Genomic DNA, 26,183 nt, shown 5'->3' with positions numbered 1-26,183 from the left:
ATGAAAATTTATCATGTCCAGTTCTTTCAGAGAATAGATCAGTAAGAATTCACCTATTCCGATAACAAAAAAACCTGTCTTCAATGATCCTATATTAAGAGCGAAATTGGCCAAAGGAATGCGTCATAATTATTATGGAGAACCCACATGGCCAAACGAGAAAAAGAAACCTTGATTCAAGTCCCCTCCTCAGGGTTGAGCTAAACTACCAATCATGATTCATGAGAATGTGTGTGGCATGAATAAATGACTTTGCTCGCATGGCAATTTAAAACACTTGCTATAAGTACTTTTCGTGAACCAACAAAAACATTAAACTCTGTATTCTATCTTTTTTTTTTTTTCAAAAAACCCTTGAGTTTCAGGTATGCCAGGAGGGTAAAAAAATTTTAGTCCAAGAAAGTGCTAACTGCTAAACAATATTAAGATTCTGGCACTGGTAATTTGAATGAGAAAGCACATTGAAGCCCTCGATAATTCATTGCATGCTCTGAAACCTTTTCCAGATAAGTATGTTCGTCTCGACGAAACGCTGGGCGCAGTTTGAAAGACAAGAAGCTTCACTGGAACTGAATTTATTCCCAGGTGTACCCGTGATGCATTTGTCCCAACATTCGCTTGTAGCCTTAGCCACTGTTTCAGTAATCACAGCCTTTTGCTGTTCTTCCTGCATTGAGGACAAATTAATCAACTTATAGTACCTCACCAAGAGATATGCAACTATTACACACAGTGTGTTTCATGTGAGTTTTCACTCATGAAAAATTTCACCCCACTTTTACCCCCAATCGAACACACCTGAAAAAAAAAATGCCTAAAGAGAATGTATGCATTGCCTACTTTTTCCTTTATTTCTTTTTTATTTTTTATTTTACATGGAAGATAGCCAATTTATTAATTAACAATCCAAGATAAGCAATCCAAGTGAACTAAAAGAACAGCTTCAGGGAGGGCATTCCTCTAATCCAAACACTCTTATAAAATTACAAGCTAAATTGGCTAAGCTACGCCATTGCGTACCTAAGCCTTCAAGTAATAATAAGGATAAATTACACTGGTCTCCCCCGAGGTTAGGCGATATTACACGCAACACCTCACAATTTGCAAAAGCATATACTAACATATCCAAGGATTTATATAGGTGATATAACCTTTTGTAAAAGCATATACTAACATCTTCAAATATTTAGATAACTGACAACATTGCAACTACACTTGAAACCCTTGTATTTTACGAAACATCCAAAATGTGACAGTAACCTCCCCTATGAACATATCAGTAAGATAGATCAGTGTGAACATGACGAAATCGTAAAGAACCAAGTGAAAATCACATAATATCAGGGGAGACTAGTATAATTTATTAACAATAATAACTCTCTAGGGCATAACATTACGAAACAATGAACATAATATCCGTGTTCTTCCCTTTCATAACTAAATTATGCATGCTCTGAGTTTTATACACATTAAATTAAAATTCTCTAAAATGCTTAAGCAACTTTATCTGTAATTCAATGAAACACATACAACAATATCCGAAAAAGAAAATCAAAACGAAACAGAGAAAAAGGTGCAGCTTATCAATGCAAAATCTCTAACCTATAAAACATTTATTCCTAAAAGAAAGAGTAATTTTTTTTTAACATAAAAAAAATCAGGAGCGGATGAAGAATTGAACATACGGAGTAGAATTTCTGCATTTCAGGTGAATTGAGCTCTGAAAGATCCATGGCGACAGATTCCTGTCGCAAAACCCTAAAGCTAAGAACGACGCTGAAGCTTTTGAGTTTTGACAGAAGAAAGAACAAAGGTTAAAGAGTAAAAGCGTAAAACGCCTAAAACCCTTTCGTAGGAAAAAAGAAAAAGTAGAAGGAAACATATGGGCCTCAAAAAGTCCTTTTTTGGTTTTTCTTGCAGGCCCATTGGGCCAAAAAACTTGACCAAGTCATTCATTTTAAGAATTTTGGTTTAACCAACTTAAGTTGATGCCAATGAACCTTGGCTCTAAGGGCATATCTCCCCCTTCCCACCTCAAAGGTCTAGGGTTCAAATTTTAGAAAATGTAATTGAAGAAAAATATGATAAAATGTGTGACAAGTGTGTAGGTGTGTTGTGTACCTAGGATTGGGGGTTGTCCAATCTATTGGGGTACCTAGGATTGGGAGTTGTCCAATCTACCGATAAAAAAAAAACCAACTTAAGTTGATCAAGTAATCAGCTCACTCGTCGACTTAAGTAAGTGTTACAGATTTGAATCTTATCTTATGTATGCAGCAACTCATTAGCCAGCAGTACTTAAATGGAATTCAAATCTGCAACGGATTAATTCTTAACTTGTAAGACTGGAGAATACGGTGGACAACCAATAAAATTTGGTTTATTGTTTGGTATTTTAGAGAAAATATGTAAATTTTCTTTAAAAATTTTTAGACCAAACTACTTTTATACTAAATAAAATTTAGAGGTATTTTAGAAAAAAAATGTAAATTCTTAAACGTTTCTAAAAAATATTAAAAGTTTGTATAACATGTACTACTAGTACTACTATATATAAAGAATATTAATAACATGTAATCATGTACTGTTTATTGAATTTGCTACTATTGACACTGCTTTTGGGAAAACTTTTGAATGTTTATTTTGTTGAAAAACTTAAGAGCCCTAATTATATATTATGTTTAACTTGGAATTCAAAAATCCCTAAAAATAAGAATTTAGATATATATGGAAAAAATATTTAAACGCCCAAGAAGTATTAAATAGATTATGTTTAGTATTATTGAACACTTTAGATATACTAGTTTTATAAATACTTTTATTGTCAAAATTGAGCTATTTACATTTATCAAAATTGAACCGATAGATCTAATCAATTTAGTTGCTAGTTTGATATCAAATCGATGATGGAAACTCAAGTGCAGTTAACTTAATGTGAAGTTAATAAGTGAGAATGTTAAATGATATAATTTAGTTAAATCTATTAAATTATTTAACGATTTTTGACTATCAAATTTTCATAAAATTAACTTTACATGAGTTTCACCTAATCATATTCAACACTTACATACATAAATTGCTGTGTCTTTGAAGCTGGAGCATGCAAGTTAAAGTAGTGCTATCCATTTTGTTATGTGCATTATATAAATATAAGAAAACATGGTCCGTTTTATTATTATATAAATTATAATAAATACTAACTAAATATATTTTTACATAATTTTAATTAATTTCTTTTTAATTAATTCAACTCGTCACGGTTAAATCACTATGGTAATAATCTAGTATTTTGATTGATCGATTGAAAGGTCAATTTTGATAATTATGGCTATAATTCTATTTGGAACATTAATAAGTAAGAAGAGCAAGTCAAAATTAAAAAATAATAGCCAAAGTTTCTTACGCGCTAAGCATAAGTTAGCTTTTTTAGCTGTATTCCTTGATAAATAAAACAAAAGCACAGAAAACTTTGGAAAATTAAAGAGGGAACAAATATTCATACAACACATGATTGGTAAGAGGATCCACACACACAAATAGAAAGGGATTAAATAATTATTAGGAATTTAAATTTTATTTTATATATACAATAATTTATTAACGAGTGACATACAACAATTTATTAGTGAACGATAAACTTTTAAATAAAATTTAAATTCACATCAAATTAATCTTTTGATTTATCAAATTAAAAAATACTGTAATTAACAAAAAAAATCATAAAATTAAAAGACGTCATATCGTATTAACAATTAACCTAATATATACCAAGTGCACGGCTTTTATTTTTAATCACATTATTATTGAAGCCACCGATTTTTCTTTAATTTATTTGTTCAAGTTACACTTGTTTATTATTTTAATTAATTTGGAGTAATGAATTCACTAAAACCTTATAAAATTAAAATTGTGTGAAAATGATTACTAGCTGTATGTATATATATTCTTTATCTATTTATTATAGAATCACTTTACATGTTTGTTCTTTTGGATAGTTCTTACAATACTTAAATTTCCAATCATTTTGAAAGAAAAAATGTTGTTATTGTTGGGGTTACACATAACACAATTGGATTAAGCAAAGGAATTCAACATATATATGCAAATAAATGTTCATAAGGCTTTTTAATTTCTTTTCAGTTTTGTAGCAAATGATGAGGGAGTGAATCTTTAAAAATCTTTATTTAGTTACGTGGAGAAAAGCAAGCTCTTTAAAACAATTAAGTACAAAGTAAGCAACATCTTCTTATCGAAGGAAAGTACCAATCTTCTTCTTCTTCTTCTTCTTATTATTATTATTATTATTATTATTATTATTATTATTTAGGTATAGTAGGGAAATAATAAGAAGTAATAATTTTGAAATTGAAAATAATAATTAGCGACCTTTTGATTTTTTGTTTTATATACCCAAATTCAATTTTATCTGATAATTAAAAAGTAATAATAATTTTATTTTTAAAAAAAAAAACTACTTCTTTAGAAACACCTGGAGCAGATGACATAAAGTGTGCGTTGCTGAGTCATTTATCCACCAATATATATGTAATTGAAATTCATCAAAATTAAAGGAAGAGGGAAAGCATATACCAAATAGTTATTAGTTAAATGTCAAATCTGCTAGGTAAATAAATATATATATAGAGAGAGACTTCGTCTCCTTATTTTTATGTAAAATTAATAATTATAATTATTAAATTATAATTTAATCATATATATTAAATTATTTAATAATTTTTAATTATTAATTTTATATAAAAAAAATTACATTTGAATTTTTACAAAATATATATTTTAGATTCTCAATTTTATAGATAAAATAATCCATGTAAAAATTTAATTTTTATTTTTATTAAGCAATTAAATCCTATATAAATATGGATTTAATTTTGATATATTATTATCAGTATAAAATAATTTTATACGTATATCTAATTATATAATATTATAATATTAAAAATAATTTTTATTTTTACTAATCGTATAAATAATCATCTAATATAAAAGAATAGTTACCATTCTAACTATATAAAATATTTTATACTATTAATATATTAAAATTAATTTTATATAAATATTTAAGTTATAATTATCACGTGTCAATTTTAATTTTCAAAGTTCAAATAAATAAAACTAGCTACGTGTATATAATTATATATTGACATACAGGGCAATGCTAATGGGTGATAATTCAACCTTTTTTTTTTTTTACCTGAAGTTTGTTATTTTCTTCAAATATATTATCGTCACATATCTAGCTCCATACTTTATTTATATCATCCCAATTTAGAAGTACCGACATAAAATGCTTGGAAGAACTAAAAACAAGGTTTAAGTACATGTCTAGCTCCTAATTAATATTAAACATTAAATGCAAATAAGGTTTTATAAACAATATATTATCCTTTTTTTATAATTATTTTTTCGATAATATTAGAAAGACAAAAAAAAAATAAAACTTATCTTATAAATAAGATAAATTCTGGCTATTTTTTATTAATTATTTTTTATTATCAAATATTTTTATTATCTTTTACTTTGTCATTACATATCCCAAAAATTTAAACTAAAATAAAGACATGTACACAAACAATTATAGATAAAAATCTCTTCTTGAGTTTGAAGCATAAATTTACATAGATATATTTTTATAGTTACATATCTAATAGACTTTTTCTATATATATGAAATAATACAAAGATGTTTTAAATTTTATATAATAAAATAGCATTTTATTTCAACCCAGTCCTCAACTAAAAGTTTATTTTTCTATATTTTTCTTTTTTATTTTTCCTTCTCTCCCTATTATGCATTTTTTTCCACCTTCTCCTTCATGTTACGTGTTATTTGTACAGAATCTATATATTTGTTGTTCTGTTATAAATTTTATGTTCTTTAATTTTGCAAAAATTTATGTTTTGGTTTTAAAAATTTTCCATATTTTTCCATGAATTCCTTTGTTATTTTAAAGAAATTTTTGTGTTGTTTCAATATTTAAAAGAAAGTTGGAAAAAATTTAACTTTTTGAAAATGTAGTTAGTTGGACGGTATATTTTGGAGACTTATTATAAAAATACTTATTCATCTAACATTATTTATGTTCGTTAATTTGATGGTTTATTTGTAGTATATAATTTTTTATTACCTTTTAGATATTTATATAGATTTTATAAATAATTAAAATAAAAAAATTGTTTCTTATTAAATAACATTTTTTTAACTTTTTTCAGTTTTAGAAAAATAAAGGCTGTCAAATCACTTTTTTTTTTAATATAAAATCAAAAAACAAATCCACCATTATTCTATGTTTTACGTCAAACTATACATGCTAAGCATGACACCAGCAAATAGAGGATTGACTTATTATTATCAAAGAAATTAAAAAGAAACATAAGAGATATAATTTCACATAGGAGATTCCAAAAACCTATCCAACAAACCCTAAGTTTGATTAAATCATTAAACCAAATCCAACAACTCCAGTTGAAAATAGTCAATCACCACCGCCAATCCAATATTAGATGAACATATATATAGAAAATTTTAAATTTCAAAATTTTAATTAGGTCTTAATTAATTCTTTTGCTAATTAATTATCTCTCAATACATTTTAATACTTAATTGGTAGAACCATGGAATCTGAAATCATATTTCCATGACTCTAAGAAAAGCATGCAAAATATTTAATTTTATGACCAATCATCACTTTATATTTTATGATACAAAAGGTGGTGGTCAGGCATAGCAAAAAAGGCAAAGAAAAAGATCTTTTTAAATTTGGTATATAAAATATAAATTTAATTTTGATGTACTGTTAGTGTAAAATAAATTACAATTATGCAAAGTCATATCATCAGTAAAAATAACTACTTTTTACATTAATTGTGTGAATAGTCATCCAAAAGAATAGATGTAATTATACGACTGTGTAAAACGCTTTACATTGTCGGTAAATCAAAATTAAACTCAATATAATATATAACAACTTTTAATTAATTAATTAAAATTTCAAAGAACAAACTTAGTCAGTTAAGCATTGTCCCCTTTATTACATGCTTAAGTTCCCTCCCAACTAACTCCAAAAAAATTAAATAACCTAGCTATATATAATATGCTTATAAATAAGCACACACAAAGCTTCATTTGATCACCAATAAGTTGGTCCAGTTTACTAAGTTTTTATTATTTATAATTATTTTATGATGAGCAAGAAGATGAGGTTTGTTAAGAAGAACAAGAATGGAGTGAGATTATTGCCACCTGGATTTAGGTTCCAACCAACAGAAGAGGAGCTTCTATTTCAGTATTTGAAATGCAAGGTTTTCTCTTTTCAGTTGCCAGCTTCAATCATTCCTGAGATCAATGTATGCAACTATGATCCTTGGGATTTGCCAGGTAATCAATATCAAAATCTTTTTTTTTTTTTAAGTTTTAGTTTCACTCTTATTAAAGTTACCAAATTATAGTGAAGTATATATAATTCCGTTTAGTCTTTGCTTCTTAAAATGTTTAATTTAATAATTTCTTCAAAAAAAGAAAAAGCTAAAGATAGACTAAATTAGTTAAATTAAATTGAAAATGAATTGACATTATCTAAGGTTAGAATGAAACCAAGTTAAATTAAAATATTATTTAACTGTTACTCTCTTTTTTTTTTTACATATAGCTCTAGAAATAATTAACTAATTAAGGTATTTTTACAGTATGTAGTATAAACTCATCATCATTAATGACATATTTTCCATGCAGGAGCTCATTAGTATATGTAATACAAAAATATTAAGTGTACATTAAAAACTACAATCCTGCTACATTACTAACAGTATTTTTGCTAATTTTTACCAACTATTATTTATGATTGTATTTAATAGAAGTGTCTTTGTAGACGTGTCTAATAAAAATGTCTTTTTTTATGACTGTGTTTAATGGAAGTATTTTTATAAATATATTTTCTGAATGTGTCTCCTTTTACATATATTTAAAATATAATAATTAATTATTATTAACAATAAATTATCAAATAATATATTAGTACTCTATACTTTTTCTAAAAATTATTGATTAAAACCGGTCACTATATATTTTATATAAATATATATTATTATTTAACTTATTTTTAGTATGTATTTTATATTTTATATTTTAATATACATTATACCCTGATAATTGATTTTTAATGTCTAACAGATATAGTAATATCTTTCTATATCTTTTAATTATTACTAAATTGATTAAAAGATAAAGAGAAACAAATATAAATGAACAAAATCACATTAACATAGCATTATTTATTAATGTCATATATATGCTCTTCTAACTATGATCTTATTATTTTTTTATTTTATTATTAGGGAATAATAATAATTATGGTGGGGAGCAAGAAGAGAGATACTTGTTCAGCTCAAAGGAAGTTAAGTATAGAAACGGTAACCGAATGAACAGAATAACGAAATCTGGATATTGGAAAGCAACTGGATCAGACAAAAGAATAATTTCAACATCATCCAATAATAATAATAATAATAATATTGTTGGGATAAGAAAAACTCTTGTATTCTATCATGGAAAATCTCCAAATGGCTCTAGAACTCATTGGATCATGCGTGAGTATCGACTTGTCACTACTCCTTCTAATTCATCCCAGGTGATTATTTTTTCAATTATTACTACAAAGTTTGTTTTTACAATTTTTTTTCTTTTATAATGGCCTAATTAATGGGTAGCCGAAATCATTAGCATTAATTATATTCACTTTTTTTTTTTAACTTTCATGTAATATTACACTCATCAATAATGTTCTTTGATTTGTTATATTTACACTCACATTATATTTTACAACATACAAAAAATAAATGGTAGAGGTCATTAATTATTAATAAAATATTTATTTATCATCTTTATAATAGACATACGATTTAATTAATTAATAAGCATAATCAATTAATTTGGTATTACTTATCTAACTAATTAACTAATTAACTTAACACCTAAGTAACATAATTTTTCTTATAACACTAGATTTTATTTTAGCTTGATGGTTATTCTTTAGTTACACTAATCTTTACAAAAATAATAGTAATTAAATTATATATTAACTAAAATAGTAAGATTATTATTGTGTGTATGAGCATATTTAATTTATGTATGATTGATTTTATGTTGGCAGAAGTATGTAGAAGACTTAGGGAATTGGGTTCTTTGCCGCATATTCATGAAGAAAAGAAGCATAGAAAGTCAACATCACATGGTCAACAAAATTAATAATAATGTTGTGGAGGTGGCTAATAATAATAATAATAAGCCAATATTCTTTGATTTTATGAGGCTATATGACTCGCCAACATCTTCTTCTTCATCCTCATCTTCTTCTTGTTTAACTTCTGATTTCATAACTCAAGTGTAAGAACATATGTGCTTATTATGTATGAATTTTGATTAAGTGCATATATATAAGGTTTAATTATACCTTGTAGGTTTTTATATAGTTTTGTAGAATTTTTAATAAATTCTTATAATTTAGAAGTTTATTATTAAGTTTTTACTAACAAATACCGTTAAAAATATTTTATAATTTATTTTATATTTGTTATTTATAAAGACAACTATTAGTAAAAATCAGATTAATTTTTTTATCTAATATACAAATTTGATTACAAATTTTTAAATTATAGCAATCTAGTTAAAAATTTAGTAAAAATATTTAATAATATACATGACAATATTATTGTTATATATCATCCTTTAATGATTAATGTCTGAGAATTATTATCCATTATTAAGGAAATTGATTTTTACTATTAGATTTTCATAATAAATTCTCATCTTTTCTCTTTTGGTACAACTTTGCAAATTTAGACTATAGCTGCTTTAATTTTATAACTAACTTTAATTTCTATAATTTTTCACAAACAATATGTATAATAAGTGCAATTTATAGTAATTTAAAAAATAGTAAAATATACAACAATAATGTAACGAGAGAGCTAGAAAGTTTAGTTTCCATACTAATTTAATTAGTTCATCAACTTTTTATGTGCAATCCATTTTCCTATTATTGTACACCAAGAAGTACACACTAACTGTTTCTTGTTATTTCAACATCCACCTTATAACCAAAACCCTTAACAATAATCCTCAAGACCTTTCCAATTTATTTTCATATTTTAGGGGAAAAAAAAAACAAAATAAAAAGGTGAGAGTTAAGTGAAGACATACCCCTTCCTCTCTTTCAAACCCTAATTTGTATTTCCAACACTTATGTGCATCTCTAATTATGGGAAGCCAAAATTCTACTATTAATTCAAAAGGTGCAGCCGCAACGACAGAAACAGAAGTATTTTCTGTAAGCGTTCGCTCGAGACTTTCTCGCAAATTCGAAGAATTCAAAAGTCGTAAGAATATCAATAAATTTAAAGAGAAGAGCCTCTTACATGACGATGGAGCTGCCAACGAAGATGGTATCAAAGAATATGTTATACCACCGGCGCATATAAAGCGGCTTTCCAATGTAGTTTTATTGTCTTATTCCTCCGATGATAACAACAATGAGAAGCATGATGCGCAACGTATTGAGAAATGCAGAGATTTTCAAAACCAAGAAACGTTGAAAGACATTGAAAAAAATATTATGAAAAAAGAAAAGAGTGACGAGTTACAAAAAGAAAATTATACATTTGATAAAATAAATGTGAAACATGAAGACGTTGAGAGCAACACATATTGCAACAAAACATCTATACTTTCAGATTGTAGATCGCCAAGTTTTAAAATATATTGTGTTGAGATAGACAAGAAAAAAGAAGATGATGACAATAACAATGATAATGACGAAGAGGAGAAAGAACAAGAAAAATGTAAGTATATTAAATTAAATTTTAACATTTTATATATATAATTAGGGGTTAAATTATGAAAATTTATATAACATTATTATTGAGAAATGCAGTTAATGATGAAGAAGAAACCGTGAAACTATTGCAACAGCCTGCTAAGACATCCATTGATGGCGAAAGTGTTGATGAAAGCATTGAAAGTGCTTCATCAGAAAACTCTAACGCGGTAATAATCTTTTAATAATGTCTTCTTTATTCCATTGTTTTAATAATTAATGATAATTACATTATTCATCATAAAATATGTCTTAGTTAATAGATGATATTGTATAATAATATAATAAAATATTTTAATTTATTCCATTGTTTTAACAACAAAAATTATGCTATATTTAAAATATATAAAATAACAAGAAATTATCACTCTTAAATTAATAATGTTATTTTTATTTAAAAAATTAAACCCTAAATTTTATTTTGATTTTGCATATCTATATATTAACGAATGCAATTTTTTTCAAGATTTAGGAAAAATGCATTTAGAATAAAAAACTAATTTTTAAAAAGTTAATTAATATTAACAAAAAAAATATTTTATTAGTTTAATATTTTTTTTCTCACGGTATCCTCTTATTACTTAATGTTTCAGCTTCTTGTTGAAATGGAACCATTAACAATGGCGATTTCGAAGAAGAAAAGACTTGGCAAGATTAAATTTGGCAACATGAAGAATCTAAATGTTAAGAATATCAAGAACCGGATCATCAACCCATTACTTAGCAGTGCCCAAGATCGAAAATTGTTTACTCCTTCACCTAAGTGATTTGGTTTTTCTTCAATATCTATAAGATGATATTTGTTGTTAAAGACTGAAATTGAGATAGGAGGATTAGAACTACTCAATATTGTGTTTGGTAATTAAGAATTAAAATTCTAGTATTGGAATACAAAATTTTAATTTTCTGAGTACTATTAAAAAGTTAAGACACAAAAAATTGAAAATTTTAGAATAAAGACTAAAATTTTAATAACATTTATTCTAAAAAATATCATCATTTAATTTTTTTAAATTTAAATCAATTACTTAATTTTTATATTTATCTTAAAATAAATATAATACTAAAATATAACTCAATCAGTACATTTTATACTAAATACGAAAATTTTAATTTCAATTTCTATTTTTTAGACTCAATTTCAATCTCCCTTCCCAACGCAATCTAAGAATTTAGATAGATTCCACATATTTAAGATAAACTTCGACAAATTTCGAAGTGCTTAGGATAAAAAGATATTTTTGGTCATTATTTATTAATGTTAATAAATTTATTAAATAAAATCTTTTGAACCACTTATTATTACTAATGAAAGCCTCGGAATTTATTGGCAAAGATTATATTAAACTACTCATCTTTAATTTTTAGGTTATGGATTAACTCTTTGATCACCTATTCGTCGCACTCCATGTGCTTTATTTTCATGTGCATTTTACCTTGTAAATGGAATAGCTAGGGTTTATGTGTTAATCAAGAACACCAAACCAGCTTAATTGTGTTAATCACTATTATTCTTTTTCTTTTGTTTTAAATTTTTATCTACACATTTTTATCCTTTTCTCTTTTTTGGTATGAGGGAGGACCATAGGCCAAAAGAAAAACGAATTTGAACTTAATTATTATGGAATAATAATGTAAAAACAAATTATTTTGACTATTTTCAATGAGAATTTAAGCACATTATTATTATTATTATTATTATTATTATTATTATTATTATTATTATTATATGCTTTGTATTTACGCACCTCTTTATCAACCTTTTATGCAATAATAATGTAAAAAAAAAAACTCCTATATTGCTAATATAAGTGTTGTTTGTATAAACTCTTGTGATTTGTAATTATCTTTAATGGGGTACATTATTGAAAGAGATGATTGAAAATTACCAATTTCTCTTTCTATTTAAATCGAGCTTTTTTGAATGATCTATATTATATATTTCTTATTACTTTACAATTTACAACAGACAAAAACTCCTCTTATAAAAGATCATGTGTTAAAAGGCTGCATATATATATATAAAGATAGAGAGAGAAAGATATGTTTGGATTTAGTAAATAATGTACTAAAAAAAAGACAATTTCGTTTTTTAATTTTCACAAAGGCTTTACAACGTAGACACAAAAAATAAAGCCTTTAAAATAAAAAAAAAAAATTGTAAGTTGAGCGAGAAAAATTAGTTATTTTTTCAATATAATCGTATAAAATTAAATGCATATTTAAAATATTCTATACTTATAAATAATGTACGAAAATTTAATAGTTTCTTGATTCTAAATATTTTATGCGTAAATTTAATTAAGAAAGATAATTTAACATGATACATTGAATTTTACATATATCACTTTATTCTAAAATATCTATTTAAAAGTAAATTTTATCCAATTCTCTTTAAAATAATATATAATTTATTTTTTATGATGTATCAATTCTTAATTAGATGTTAATACTAATTATACTTATAATTTAAATTACTTTAATTTAATTAAAGTTAATATCTTAATCATAATAAAATCATTTTATTATTAAGTTATTATTTAAAATAGATGATTATATAATTTTTTAAAATATTAATAAGGATTCTAATACTAAATTTTGACTAAATTAGGATTTGATTTATCATTTTTGAGAAAAATAGAAAAAATATTTTATTAAAAAAATTATTATAAATTTATGATTTAAAGACCACGAACGTAATATCTATAGTAAAATGTCAAATTTTAGCCACTGTAATAATATTTCATGACAAATATGAGATATTCACTACTTAGAAGTAACGGAAACTCAGAAGTATTTTTTTAAAAAATAATGATTTGAAGAAAAATTGATTATTAATATTTTAATAAATTATATAATCATTCATTTCAAATAATAACTTAATTAATTACAAAATGATCTTACTATAGTTAAAATATTAATTTTAATTAAATTGACTCAAGTTATAAGTATAATTAGTTATCAAATTAAGATAACATCTAATTAAAAATTAACACATTATAAAAAACAAATTACATGTTATTTTAAGAAGAATTGAATAAAATTCACCTTACTTAAATTTATTGAGTTTTATATATACCATTTTATTTTAAAGAGTAAAGTATACTTTTTGTTCTTAGAAGTTTGGCAAAAATTTTAAAAATACTCCTAAATTTTATTTTGTTTCAGTTTTGTCCCAAAAATTTTTAATTTGCATCAAATACACCGTTGACGGCTAAATTTTTAAAAAATTTAAGATCAATCTAACAATAATACATAAAAATTATGCTTAATTTACTTGTATTGATGGTTGTTCTTATAAAATTGTTGTTGAATTGATCTTAAATTTAATGGTTACCAAGTTTATTTAAATCTTGGATGGTCAATTTTATCAGCGACCAAATATTTCATGATTAGAAATGGTTATTAAATGTACAAAAATTAGTCCCTTAAAAAAAAGTTATAATATTCTATTGTAAATAGATTACTATTTTTTATTATCGATTTAATTTTGGTATAGTTTTTACGTAAAATAATTTTACACATGTAACTAATTATATAACATTAAGTCAATAAAAATAACTATATATTAAAATATTTTATACTATTAATTTATTAAAAATATATTCACTTAATATATATAAAAAATTAAGATAGTTAAACAAAATTAATTAAAATCGATTATTCATTGAACAATAATTTAAATATTTAATATATGATAAAAATTCATATATAAGTATCTTTATATAAAATTATTAATTAAAAACTATTAGATAATAATTTAGTTAAATATATCAAATTATTTAATTGATATCGACTAATAATTTTAAGGTAACTACTCTAACGAAAATATTAAAAACATCTTTTTATAATAATCTGTATTTAAAAAATGACTTATTTATTTAACCATATTTTAAATAAAAATAATATTTTTATAACATATAAAGATTAAACTTTATAACTTATCATTGAATAGACAAAATAAAACATTTTCACATGACAACTGATCATAAAATTTTTATGGGTCCATCTAGTGTAAAGATGGATATGTACAGATTTTTGTCATTTTGTGGTTGAAAAGGTGTGTTATTAAAAGTGTTGTTTAAAGAAAAAGTGTTACCCTTAATCGTTAACTTGGCTCTGATACCAATTTTAATTTCTTTTTCAAAATTATTAACTCTTCATATTTTGCTTCGAATGAGTTTATAATTTGTATAGATTTGGTTGGTGGTACTTTATAATTTGTAATTTCATAATCAAAAGTATTGAACATTTCTACTATTACTAATTCTGATGTCATTTTTATAGTTTTTTCAATCTTGTTTTAGTTTATAATATTCTTTTTTGCATTGATTATTGTATATAAAATCTTTTATCTGTTTGTTTTTTTCTTTAATATAATTTTTCAAATCCTCCAAAACTTCTTTTATTTATACACTTTCTGTTGTTTCTAAATATCTTTTTAATTTTTCAACTTCATTTTCTATTTTTTCTTTCAACAGCTTTAATTCTTTTAAGTCATAATATGGTGTTCCAGGCATTTATAAATTTTTTAAGTTTAACTCCAACTTGTTTATATTTGTTCTTATTTCTATCCTTTTTATTATAAGGTCATTAATTTCGAACTGAAGATTATTTAACTCCCTTTTATACTCCTTTATTTTACTTTTTAATTTTTTCGCCCTTTTTCTTTTTATTTTGTTTTCTGGTCTTTCAATCTTTGTATACTTCATTATTTATCTTAGAATTTCTGCAAATTCTATCATCGATTCATCACTATTTTCTAGAGATTCTATTAGTTTTTCTAACTCTTCAACTTCTCCTTTCAATTTGTCATAGATTATTTTTAGAGCTTCAAATGCTCTTTGATTTATTTCAGAAAACTGTAAATAATTTAACCGATTTTCTCTTTCAAAGAGCTCTTGTTTCTTATCTTGATAGGTTACATATATTTTTTCTTTATTTATTGTCATAACTTAGTGTTTAGGGTTTCATTTAATTTTTCGACCTTTTTTTTAATTCTTTTATTTCAGAATTTTCCTCTTTAATCTTTAACTTAGATAAACTTAAAAGGCTATTAATTTTAGATTCTCTTATTTGAAAATTCGATGAAACTAATTTTTCTGATGGTTCTTTTAATAATAGAACTGGGTTTTCAATAGCTTTATATTTTGGTATTTCTGTTTTTACAATTTTCTGAAATAATTCATCAACATAAATTCTTTCTTTGTTTTTAAAAATTATACTATGATGGCTGTTTGTTAAAGCATAATTTATTGCATATGTAATTGAAAAAGGTTCATCATCTTGTTCCATTAGATTTTTTCTATGAAATTTATAAGCCAAACTTATAGATCTTCCAAGATTTTCAGTTGATAAAGGTATAGCATATCCAAGATGGGCATTGAACTTAACATTTACGTTTGCCAAGTTTCCATGAACAATTCCAATTATTTGGTCTATTGGGTCATCAGTAATTCTTTTGTCACATATTGCTAAGCTTATTGGTGAATTAATTCCTTTCATATATGTAGATTTGATTAAGACTTGTATAGTACTAATATGAATCCATCCAATTTTAGATCTTTTTTGTTGATCCTTAATTTTCTCAATCTGTTTACTCAATTCTTCATCATTTATCAAAGCTACTTCAAGTTCTCCATTGGCGGATTTTATCTTTATAGGGGCTTCGAGTTGAATTTTTCCATAGTATATTATATTTTTTCTATTAAAAACTTCTTTTAAAAGATTTTGTTTATTAAAATTTTCATTTGATTTGAGATTTAATTCTGTTTTTAGAACAGCCTGTTTTTCATTATCTAATAAAGCAGTTAATCTATAATAATCAGATTCTTCTGTTAATTCTAAACTTTCTAGATAATTCATAACTAAGAGATTAGGATAAAGGCGTACCTTTCTGGAGAAAAACTTCCTTTATTTAGAATATTTTACATAAGATGTTTTTATCTCCAGAGGGGAGATTGTAGATACTAACTCCAGAGGGGAGTTTAGAATTGGTTTTTCCTAAGGGAATTCTTCTTCAAACTATAGAATCGCCTCGGCAGCTTCCTCTTTGCTCTCCTAGCATATGAGTACTCTTAGCCTCCTGCTTTCTATGGTTTGATCATCTCTACAATTGCCTAAGCAACCTATTTATAATGGTTGGGTCTGATGGACAATTCCCATCCTTACCCTTCTTATGACGTTATTGCTTACGTCATTGTTTATTATCTTGCACCAGCTACATTGTTGGTGCTCTATGACCTAAGCGCTTACGTCACTATGCAATAATGTTGAGAGATGCTTCAGATGTGCTGTCCTCCTCTTTCATCATGTGACCTTCAGATGCGTTGTCTTCTTCCTTTATCATGTGGGTTGATTCCGTTTCTTTATTGCTTTCTTCAGATAACTCTGAGACACATAGCTGGCACTTGTGGTCTTCTCTGTCTTTTATCAAATAGCAGAGATTCCTCTTTATCCCTTCAGGGAGCTTTTCTAAGAGTCCAGATAAGTTGTAGAATGCTGATTCAAATTCCACTAAGAGTCTCATCTCTCTTTCTTCAATTTCATTTCTTTTACTGGATACAAGCAGAGTATTTCTGCTTTTATAATTGATTCTTGTGTGAGATTCCCTTGTTATCTTTTGAGTTCTTTCGAAAACCCTTGCTAGTGTGCTGGCTAGTCTACCTTCATGACTGTAGATTGTTAAATCTTGAACCTGATCAATTGGTTGAAAATTTCCTGGGAAGACGGACATGAATATTACTTGGTGTGCTGGAACCAAGCATTCTTCTTCTTCATTAAAAATAGGTTGACTGTTTGTAAATTTTAGGGATATATCCCTTGGATTTACGTTGTCAATCATATTTTTAAATCTCTTTACTGCATCAACGAATCCTGCAGGAAACTCACTAATAATTTTCAAATCATTAAAAATTAAAATTGTATCAATTAATCCATACTGGAAAAACTGATAGGTGTCAGATGGGGAAGCCTCTGGAAATATAACCAGCTTTGTTAGCTGTTCTTTGGCAATAGGATAATATCCCAAGATTGCCCTTTTTTCTTCAGTCCAATTCAGGACTATGTTAAGGGTTTCTCTGAGATTTGATTTACAGACCCTTTTCTTTTCCTTGATTTCAGCCCTTGTAGGAATGTTTCTTATTATCCCTGTTCTCTGGGTTTGAATCGGAGCTTTATCTGCTCTTTTTAGGGTTTGCTCTGGATGAAGAGCTTCATATTCCCTGAAGGATTCCTTTGCTTCTTCCAGTGTTAAAAACCCTCCTTTATGAATTATCCTTGATTGATGTGTAAATGGTGCTGCTTTTTCCCAGGCATCATATACTCCTTTCATGGGGCCATTATAAATTACATAATATTTTTTATCTTGGGTGGATTTTTTGATAATTTCAGCAATTGTTTTATTTTCTGGAATTTTTTCCTCACCTGATTTGTCCACCACGCTTAGCTGGCTGAACTCTGATGGTTTTGGTTGTTGTGTTGATTTCATTGCTTCGATGGCCTTTTTGAGGGATTGGATCTGTATCCTTATTTGCTGACAATGCTTGCATTTTTCAAGTTCTTCTTCGTATTTCTGAATTTCTTGATCTAATGCGTTGTAGACGAACTCCATTCTCTTGTTAATGTATCTGCAATAACATTTTTGTCACCTTTAATATATTCAATTTTTATTGGATATTGTAACAAAAATAATTGCCATCTTACCAATCGTCCATGATTATAATCAACTTTTAAATTATATCGTATGAAACCTGTTAGATAACTTGAATCTGTCCTTAATGTAAATTCTCTGGGTAGTAAATCAATTTTCCATTTCTTAAGAGATTTAATTGCTGCTAGAGTTTCCTTTTCATGAGTAGTATATCTCCGTTCTGTTGGAGTAAAGGTCCCTGAAATATACCTGCAAAGTAATTCTCTTGGGGAATATTTAGAATCTAGTGATTCTTTTTCTTGTTCCAAACTTTTTATAGCTTTCTTAGCTTTTAGACATCCTGACCAGGTTATGTCTGAAGCATCTGTTTCTACTATTAAGTAGTCGTTTTCTTCTGGAATATAAAGTTCTGGAAGTTTTTCACATAATTGTTTAATCTTTTGAATTTGCATACTGTCTTTTTCATCCCATTTCCATTCTTTTTTAGTACTTATTTTTGGAAATAAGCTTTTAGTGTATTCTGTTATATTCTTTAAAAATCCTTGATCAGAAATATAATTTATACATCCTAAAAATCTTTGTAATTGTTTTCTATCTTCTATTTTATTAGGAAATAAATTTACCTTTTCTAGGACATTTGGCTGAAGTTTTAGCTTTCCTTGAGTGGATAGAATTAATCCAAGAAACTCTATTTCTTGTTTTGCTATTCTTGCTTTCTTTTTGCTAAGAACTAGTCCTTTTTCCTTACATCTTTCTAAAACTATTAATAATTTTTGAAGATGATCTTCTTTATCCTGTTTTGTAAAAATTAGTATATCATCAATGTACACTAAAACAAATTCATTTAACTCTTTTAGATTTTCTTCCATAAATCTTTGATAAATACCTGGAGCTTGTTTTAATCCGAATGGTAATACATTCCATTCATAGAATAACACACTTGTTGATTCTTTTGTTGGGCAAGTAAAAGCAGTTAATTTCTTTATTTCTTCGTCTAAACGAAGTTGCCAATATCCTGATTTTGCATCTAGAGATGAAAACCAAGTCGCTCCTTTTATTTTTTCTAAAATAGAATCTTTTCTTGGAAGTTTATGAGCATCACCAATAGTTGCTTCATTCATTTTCTTATAGTTAATAACCATTCTTCGTTTTCCCCTTTTAATTTCATTATTGTTTTCGACATAAAAGGCTGGAGCTGCATGAGGACTTTTACTTAATCTTATAATTCCTTTTTCCAAAAGATCTCTACATTCTAAAGAGAACTCTTCTCTATCTCTTGCAGAATAAGGAATTTTATTTGGAACATTTATCTCTTTTATAGGATCTTTTAATTTAATGCTTACTAATTCGTTATTTGTATTTTTAATATCTAACGGATTTTCAGCACAAATTTCATCCAAAAGTTCCTCTATCTTTATTTCAAGATTATTTTTTGGAATGTTTATCTGAAAGTATAAATTTAAATAACATGTTTCTAATATAGAAAATATTTTAAATTTTAAGATCTTATCTATAGTAGTAGTTGGTATTTTTATACGTTTTGATTTTTGATTTATTGAAGAATCATGTGGAGCTTTTAAAACTATATATGTTAATTCTTGAATGAATGGATGATATAGTTTTAAAAAGTTATTTCCAATGATAAAATCCATTCCAGAATCTAACATATATATAGATGGAACAATGAACCTATAATTTTGAATAAAAATTTCAGTCATTTCTGTTTTTTGGTCAATTTTATGTATTGATTTGTCAGCTATTCTAACTCTTAATGGTTTCTTTAATTTTTTCCAATCAAGTTTTATGTTTGAACTAGCAAAGCATTGTGTTGCTCCAGAATCTATAAAAGCATTTATAAATTTTTCTGTTATTTTTATAGTAATAAATGTGGCATTATTACTCAGTCTCTGAGTCTGTTTCTGAGACATATTCAAAAATATAGTCTAGGTTATCATCAGATTCCTCTAAAGGTTCCATAAAACAAGACTTAGCAATTTCTATTTGTTTAGTAAGATCTTTTTTATCCTTCTTTTTCGGACATTCATTTGCATAATGTCCTTCTTCTTGGCAATACCAGCACTTACAGTTTTCTTTTTTATTTGGGCAATAGTCACTTTTTTGCCTTTTGTTTTTATTGTTATTTCTTGTTCTAAAATACCTCTTTTTTCTCCAGTTTGGATAGTATTTTCTTTTCTAAATTGATATTTTCTTTTTCTCTGAAAATTTTTATTAAGCCCATATTTTTGGGGTATCTCTTCATTATCCTGACAGCAGATTCTAATTATATTTGCAAATCTTTTTTGAGTTGCTTCTTGCATACAACGCTCTTTTATTTCCTCTCTTATTGCAGCGGTTGCTCCACCAAAATTATTTTCAATTGTCCCTCTATTTATTTCTCTTATAAATCTTCCCATTATAAATTCATTAGCAGGATATGGAAGTTTTGTTATATACATACTAAGATAATGATTTTATCTTCTTCTTTTAATTTGTAATAATGTATTCTATATTCACATATATAAGATTCCACATTACATAGATCATATATCTGGATATTAGCTAAATGGTTTTTTGCTTCTTGATATTCTTTATTATAGACTTCTTGTTTATGATCTATAATATTCTTTCCAAAAAATTCTTTATATAGAATCATCATTATATATAATATCTTATCATAAGCTGTTATTTTTGTTGCTAAATCTTCTATTATTTGGTTTTCTATTGATGTCATATAATCTCTTATAGTTCCTTTAGTATGAAATCCTATGTAATTCCAAATATCTCTTCCAGACAATTCACTAAGCTTTGGATTAGTAAAAGCTTCTAATAAAAAGGAATTCAACCAATTTTCGAAAATTTCTTTTTCATTCTTTTTACAGTCTAAATCAAGCATTCTTTCTCCTTCCATTTCTTGGATTTTAGGAACGTACTTTGATGGTATTTTTGTATATTTTGAATCTTTATTTATAAACCCCTTTTTAAAAGCATAATTATCAAAACCTGTTTCCCATTTATATTGAGATTGGTTATCTTTAGATGTTCCAGCTTCATTTTTTACTTGTATTGGAATTGCTGGTTCTTCGTCACTTGAATAATCTAGGATGTGTTCTTCATTTTCTATATTTTCAGAATTTACTAATTCTTCTTCTATTTGAAATCCTTGTTCCATAATATTATTTTCTTGAGCCATTTTTAATTGTTTAAAAAGCATTGTAACTTCTTCTAACTTTTCTTCAATATTCATAATTTTAGTGGTGGTTTTACTTTTAGATCTGTTATGTTGATTATATTTTGAAAATTTTCTTCTTTGAGATTCTCTTTTTCTTTATTTCTTTGAAATTTTATGGATACTAATATTTCTTCAAGCATATCTACTATAGAATTTAATTGTGGGTTAAAAGTATGATAAAGATGTGGGGAATCATTTCCATGATAACATTTCTTAGAAATTCCGTGTGAAAAATAAGTTTTTTCAGGTTTTTGAAATCCTTCAATAAAACTTATAGTAAAATAAAGATTTTGAGAAAAATCATTTTGTATTGATTTTAAGAATTCGGTGTCATTACAGTTAACATTAGTTAAAATCATTAATTTTTGGTCTATTAATTTTGATAACTTGATTATTTCTTCTCTTAAATCTTCTAATTTACTTTTTTCCATTAGGTGACGCTTTTCTTTGTGAAGAGTTACGGTTTAAAGTGTGGCTTTAGAAAGTGTGATGTAGACAAATCTTTAAATCTGTACCAACTTTGATCTTTATACTAAAATTCTCCAATTTTTATTAGAATAGGCACCTAATTTTAATATATAGTTGATAGTTGTGTATTATTTTAATATTAAAATTGTGGCGAAAAGAAAGGAGTATAAATAAGGTGTGTAATGGCATCGGTGACCAGTGACCACTCACTCCACCATTATTCGCACTGCAAGTTAGAGTCTGTAAAAGAGACTCAGAGCAAAACAAAGAAAGAGAAAGAGCGAAAAAGAGACCACCTTTATTCTCGCCTTCTTCTCTACACAACTCAAGGTTACTTAATCACCTTCTTCTTCTTCATCACATTTTTTCCCCTCTACAAATGAATTCTTACTTACGACCAAATAATAATATAATAATAATTTAATTGATTAATTGTTTAATTGATAGTGTTTTTTGTTTCTTCTTGTTTGTAATTTTCTTCTTTAATTTCTGTTTTTGACATTACTTAGGGTTTTGTTTTGGGAAATTTGATTCTTGAAGAAGAAGGATGATAGACTTTGCGCGCGTGCAGAAGGAGCTGGTGGAATGTGGTAAGGACGCTGAGGGATCGGGAATCAAGGTCACACCTAAATCCGATAACCTCGTTCTCCTCCTCGGAACCATTCCCGGTCCTATCGGAACCCCTTACGAAGGTGGCGTCTTCAAAATCGACATCACATTGCCCGGTATATATGCGCCTTCATTTTTCCCCAATTCAATTGATATTCGTTCTTCATATGCCTTCAATTCATGTTTTGTTTGTTTTCAATTGGTGATGAGTCTTCATTGTGTTCAATTGTTTCTTGTTGTTGTTGCTGTTGCAGATGGGTACCCGTTTGAACCACCAAAGATGCAGTTTTCAACCAAAGTCTGGTAGGATTTCTTTATTTTTATTTTTTTCTAAATTATCATTTATGTGTATATATATTTGAAAGTTCCTTCAGGGTTTAGGGCTCGGTTTGGTTTGATTAGTGTATAGAAATATGTTTGATTGCATTGAGACTGAGACAAAGCTTCAGAAGGAAGGACATTAGTGTCTTGGTTTCAGTGTCCTATCCTCATTCCAAATGTATCCATAAGCATGGTTATAACAGGACACTATGGTCTATGGTATTGTTTGATTTATGTAACTAACCCTCCTTAGGGTGTGCTTGTGAGTAGTGATTTTGGAAGTAAGAATGGGTTGAAGGGTAGAGCGTAATCTCTTAAAACCCTTGCCTTTTCTCCGTTTTCCTCCAAAATCAATACTCGATAAACATATATACCTTTAGTAGGGATAGGCTCAGTTGTTTGTTCTTGCTACTTAGTGGTTGTCAATGTGGACATGCAAATCATTGTGTTTTATTGTTTGGCATTTTTTTTTTGTGTGTCTGGAAATGTGTAGAGTAGATATGTCATCCATAAGAGAGTATAGTTAGAGCTTGGATTTGGAGGATGAGCTCTTTTAAAACCAATATCTTTGGATATTTATGCAATTGTCAAAATTTTGAGCTAGGAGTTATTCTGTTTTAATTGAATTGATAATGCTGCCTATGCAACTTCATTGTATCCTCTTAGAGAATCACCATATGCTGATCATTTTTCATAAAACGGAGTGGGAAAATGTGGCATAATATGTTGAGATCTTGTTGCTGACACCCTTATGTGCAATCTTCATTGATTATTGAGCATCATGGATATATTTCTCATATACGTATCAATGTTATCTCAAATTTGGACAATATTGAGTAATGAGTTATAATAATTGCAAGTACACAGGTACTGTGGCAAACTCGAGGTTTCATTTACCTCAGCAGGTCTACACAATTGTCCCAAGGTTTTGTGCTAGGATTTTCCATCTGTTTCAATTTTGTATTGATATCACTGCAAGACACAGGCTGATTTTAACCGACTAGAGAAGCATCATATATTGTTCCTTTTCATAAAATAGCATATGGTAGTGTGGCATTTCATCTCAACATCTATTAATATTGTGAGTTTTGTATCTTAATCTCATGCCTTTATCTCCCTGCCCCTGGTTCTCAGTGGTTGTTAAACTTGCAAAATATATTTTTCATGTTTGATGCTTTTCTCAAATTTGGAAAATAGCAAGTCATAATATTACAAGAAGTAATCAGGCTCTAAGGCAAACTCAAGGTTGCTTTATTATTAAACATGCATGACGAATGTTAGCTTTAATGGATTGCTATAGGGAAATATCTGTTTCAGTTAATGGACCGTCCATTTTGTTGTGTATTTTACGCCTTGCAGGCACCCTAATATCAGCAGCCAGAGTGGAGCTATTTGCTTGGACATATTGAAGGATCAATGGAGTCCCGCACTCACTCTGAAGACTGCGCTTCTTTCTGTGCAAGCTCTTCTCTCTGCGCCTCAACCGGATGATCCTCAAGATGCCGTTGTGGCACAGCAGGTTTGAACTAATTATTTTGTTTGTTGTTGTCTCTCTTGTCGTATTGAAGACTTTTATGCTTCTATAGAATGCTGCTAGAAAAGTAGAAAACTTCTCGTTGCACTTTTGGCTAGTTGAATCATTTTAACCTTTTGTCTATCTATGGAAAAATGCAGTATCTGAAAGACTATCAGACATTTGTTAACACTGCCCGCTACTGGACAGAAAGTTTTGCTAAGCCCACTTCTCTTGGGATTGAAGATAAGGTACCAAGCTTTTTGTGTTTTTGTTATTAGAATGTGGATGCACGTTAATTGGTTGTATCAATGTGCAACACTTGCTTTACATTCAAAGTGATTCTTCATTTGTTTCTTGCAGGTCCTGTTTTAAATATATTGGCAGTTAATTTAGTGCTCTGCGAATGCTTCTTGATATGGCCATTTTTTCATTAAACACTTGACCAAGAAAATTTTATCTTGATCTAGTTTATATTCTTATACTAGATAGTTCTCTGATGAGGTTTTATTAGAAAATGTAAAACGTGTAGCTTTTATTTATGAAGAATCTACTTTTGATATTATATAATCTTATACCAAGATTGTGTTTTGAATTTGAAAAAGGACTTGCATTAACGACTTGCCTGACTAGTTTCAGAATATTGAAGTGTTTCTGAATTGTTAGGGCATAAACATAAGAACATTTGAGCTCCTTTCCCTTATTTCCATTTCTATGATTGCTCTGAATCTGTTACGACATTATGCAGCTTTAATGTTTTATCTCAGCTACAATTTCTATTTATTGTGCTTACAGGTACAGAAACTCGTAGAGATGGGGTTTCCTGAAGCTCAAGTAAGGAACATTTTGGAAGCTGTCGGCGGAGATGAAAATTTGGCTCTTGAAAGGCTGCTCTAGCCTGTCGCCTGTTGTGAAATATCGACCGAATCATTTTGATCTTGGTGAAGTTTAGAAAGATATGTTCACCATTGAATGCTTGAACCATTATAGAAACAAAGGATCAATTGAATATAAACCTATATAAAATTTATATTGAACCAAATCAGGTAGGTTTTCTTTTTTGGATCTGCTTATTTTCCCTTTTTTCCCCCTTTGGAAACTTTGGTACTAGAGATTTTCCTTGTTATAATAGAATGTATGAAACTGAATCCCTTATTGGAAAAGTTTATCCTCCATGGATGGAATCATTAATTGAGATTTTCATGGTGTATTAATATTAAGCAGGTTTACAAGACTGAAAATGATCAATTCAAGAGATTATAAGCTTGGTGAATCTAGTTGTCAAACTGTTTTAAGAATAGTAATAATCAAATTGTTTTTTTAGATGATTATTTACGCTGTCAATGAAAATAGTAGTTATTTTTTATAATGTGATGTTACGTAATTGGATGTATATATAAAGTTGTTTTATACTGATAATGTATTAAAATTAAATTAAAAAAAAAAAAACTAATTTGGGGTCATTAGTCGGAGTAAGTGTGAATCTCTTGTCACATCATTTTAA

General features: G+C 27.1%; 3 protein-coding genes across 4 annotated transcripts; 2 read left to right on the top strand and 1 right to left on the bottom strand.

Moving 5' to 3' along the window:
* Nucleotides 1-234: 234 nt before the first annotated feature.
* Nucleotides 235-1,840, bottom strand: LOC130946346 (mitochondrial import inner membrane translocase subunit TIM8-like). The gene is made up of 2 exons (XM_057875044.1): nt 1,686-1,840; nt 235-667 (listed from the first exon to the last, which is right to left on the bottom strand). The coding sequence occupies exons 1-2, from the start codon at nt 1,731-1,733 to the stop codon at nt 479-481; spliced, it is 237 nt and encodes a 78-aa protein (XP_057731027.1). The 5' UTR covers nt 1,734-1,840; the 3' UTR covers nt 235-478.
* A 5,317-nt stretch (nt 1,841-7,157) lies between these two features.
* Nucleotides 7,158-9,439, top strand: LOC130946625 (NAC domain-containing protein 83-like). The gene is made up of 3 exons (XM_057875430.1): nt 7,158-7,395; nt 8,352-8,644; nt 9,167-9,439. The coding sequence occupies exons 1-3, from the start codon at nt 7,200-7,202 to the stop codon at nt 9,401-9,403; spliced, it is 726 nt and encodes a 241-aa protein (XP_057731413.1). The 5' UTR covers nt 7,158-7,199; the 3' UTR covers nt 9,404-9,439.
* Nucleotides 9,440-22,440: 13,001 nt separating this feature from the next.
* On the top strand, nt 22,441-25,876 carry LOC130943617 (ubiquitin-conjugating enzyme E2 27). 2 transcript variants are annotated; one of them, XM_057871568.1, is made up of 6 exons: nt 22,441-22,566; nt 22,746-22,961; nt 23,100-23,148; nt 24,526-24,685; nt 24,841-24,930; nt 25,475-25,876. In XM_057871568.1, exons 2-6 carry the CDS (start codon nt 22,784-22,786, stop codon nt 25,574-25,576), a joined length of 579 nt encoding a protein of 192 aa, XP_057727551.1. In that variant the 5' UTR covers nt 22,441-22,566; nt 22,746-22,783; the 3' UTR covers nt 25,577-25,876. The 2 variants fall into 2 exon arrangements, with proteins under 2 accessions (XP_057727551.1, XP_057727552.1); XM_057871569.1 differs by having other exon boundaries at nt 22,447-22,566; nt 22,777-22,961.
* The last annotated feature ends 307 nt before the right edge of the window (nt 25,877-26,183 follow it).

Source organism: Arachis stenosperma, chromosome 8 (genome assembly GCF_014773155.1).
Source record: "Arachis stenosperma cultivar V10309 chromosome 8, arast.V10309.gnm1.PFL2, whole genome shotgun sequence".
Taxonomy (NCBI): Eukaryota; Viridiplantae; Streptophyta; class Magnoliopsida; order Fabales; family Fabaceae; genus Arachis; species Arachis stenosperma.
Note: the sequence above shows the minus strand (reverse complement) of the source record. Positions and strands in the feature narration are given on the sequence as shown.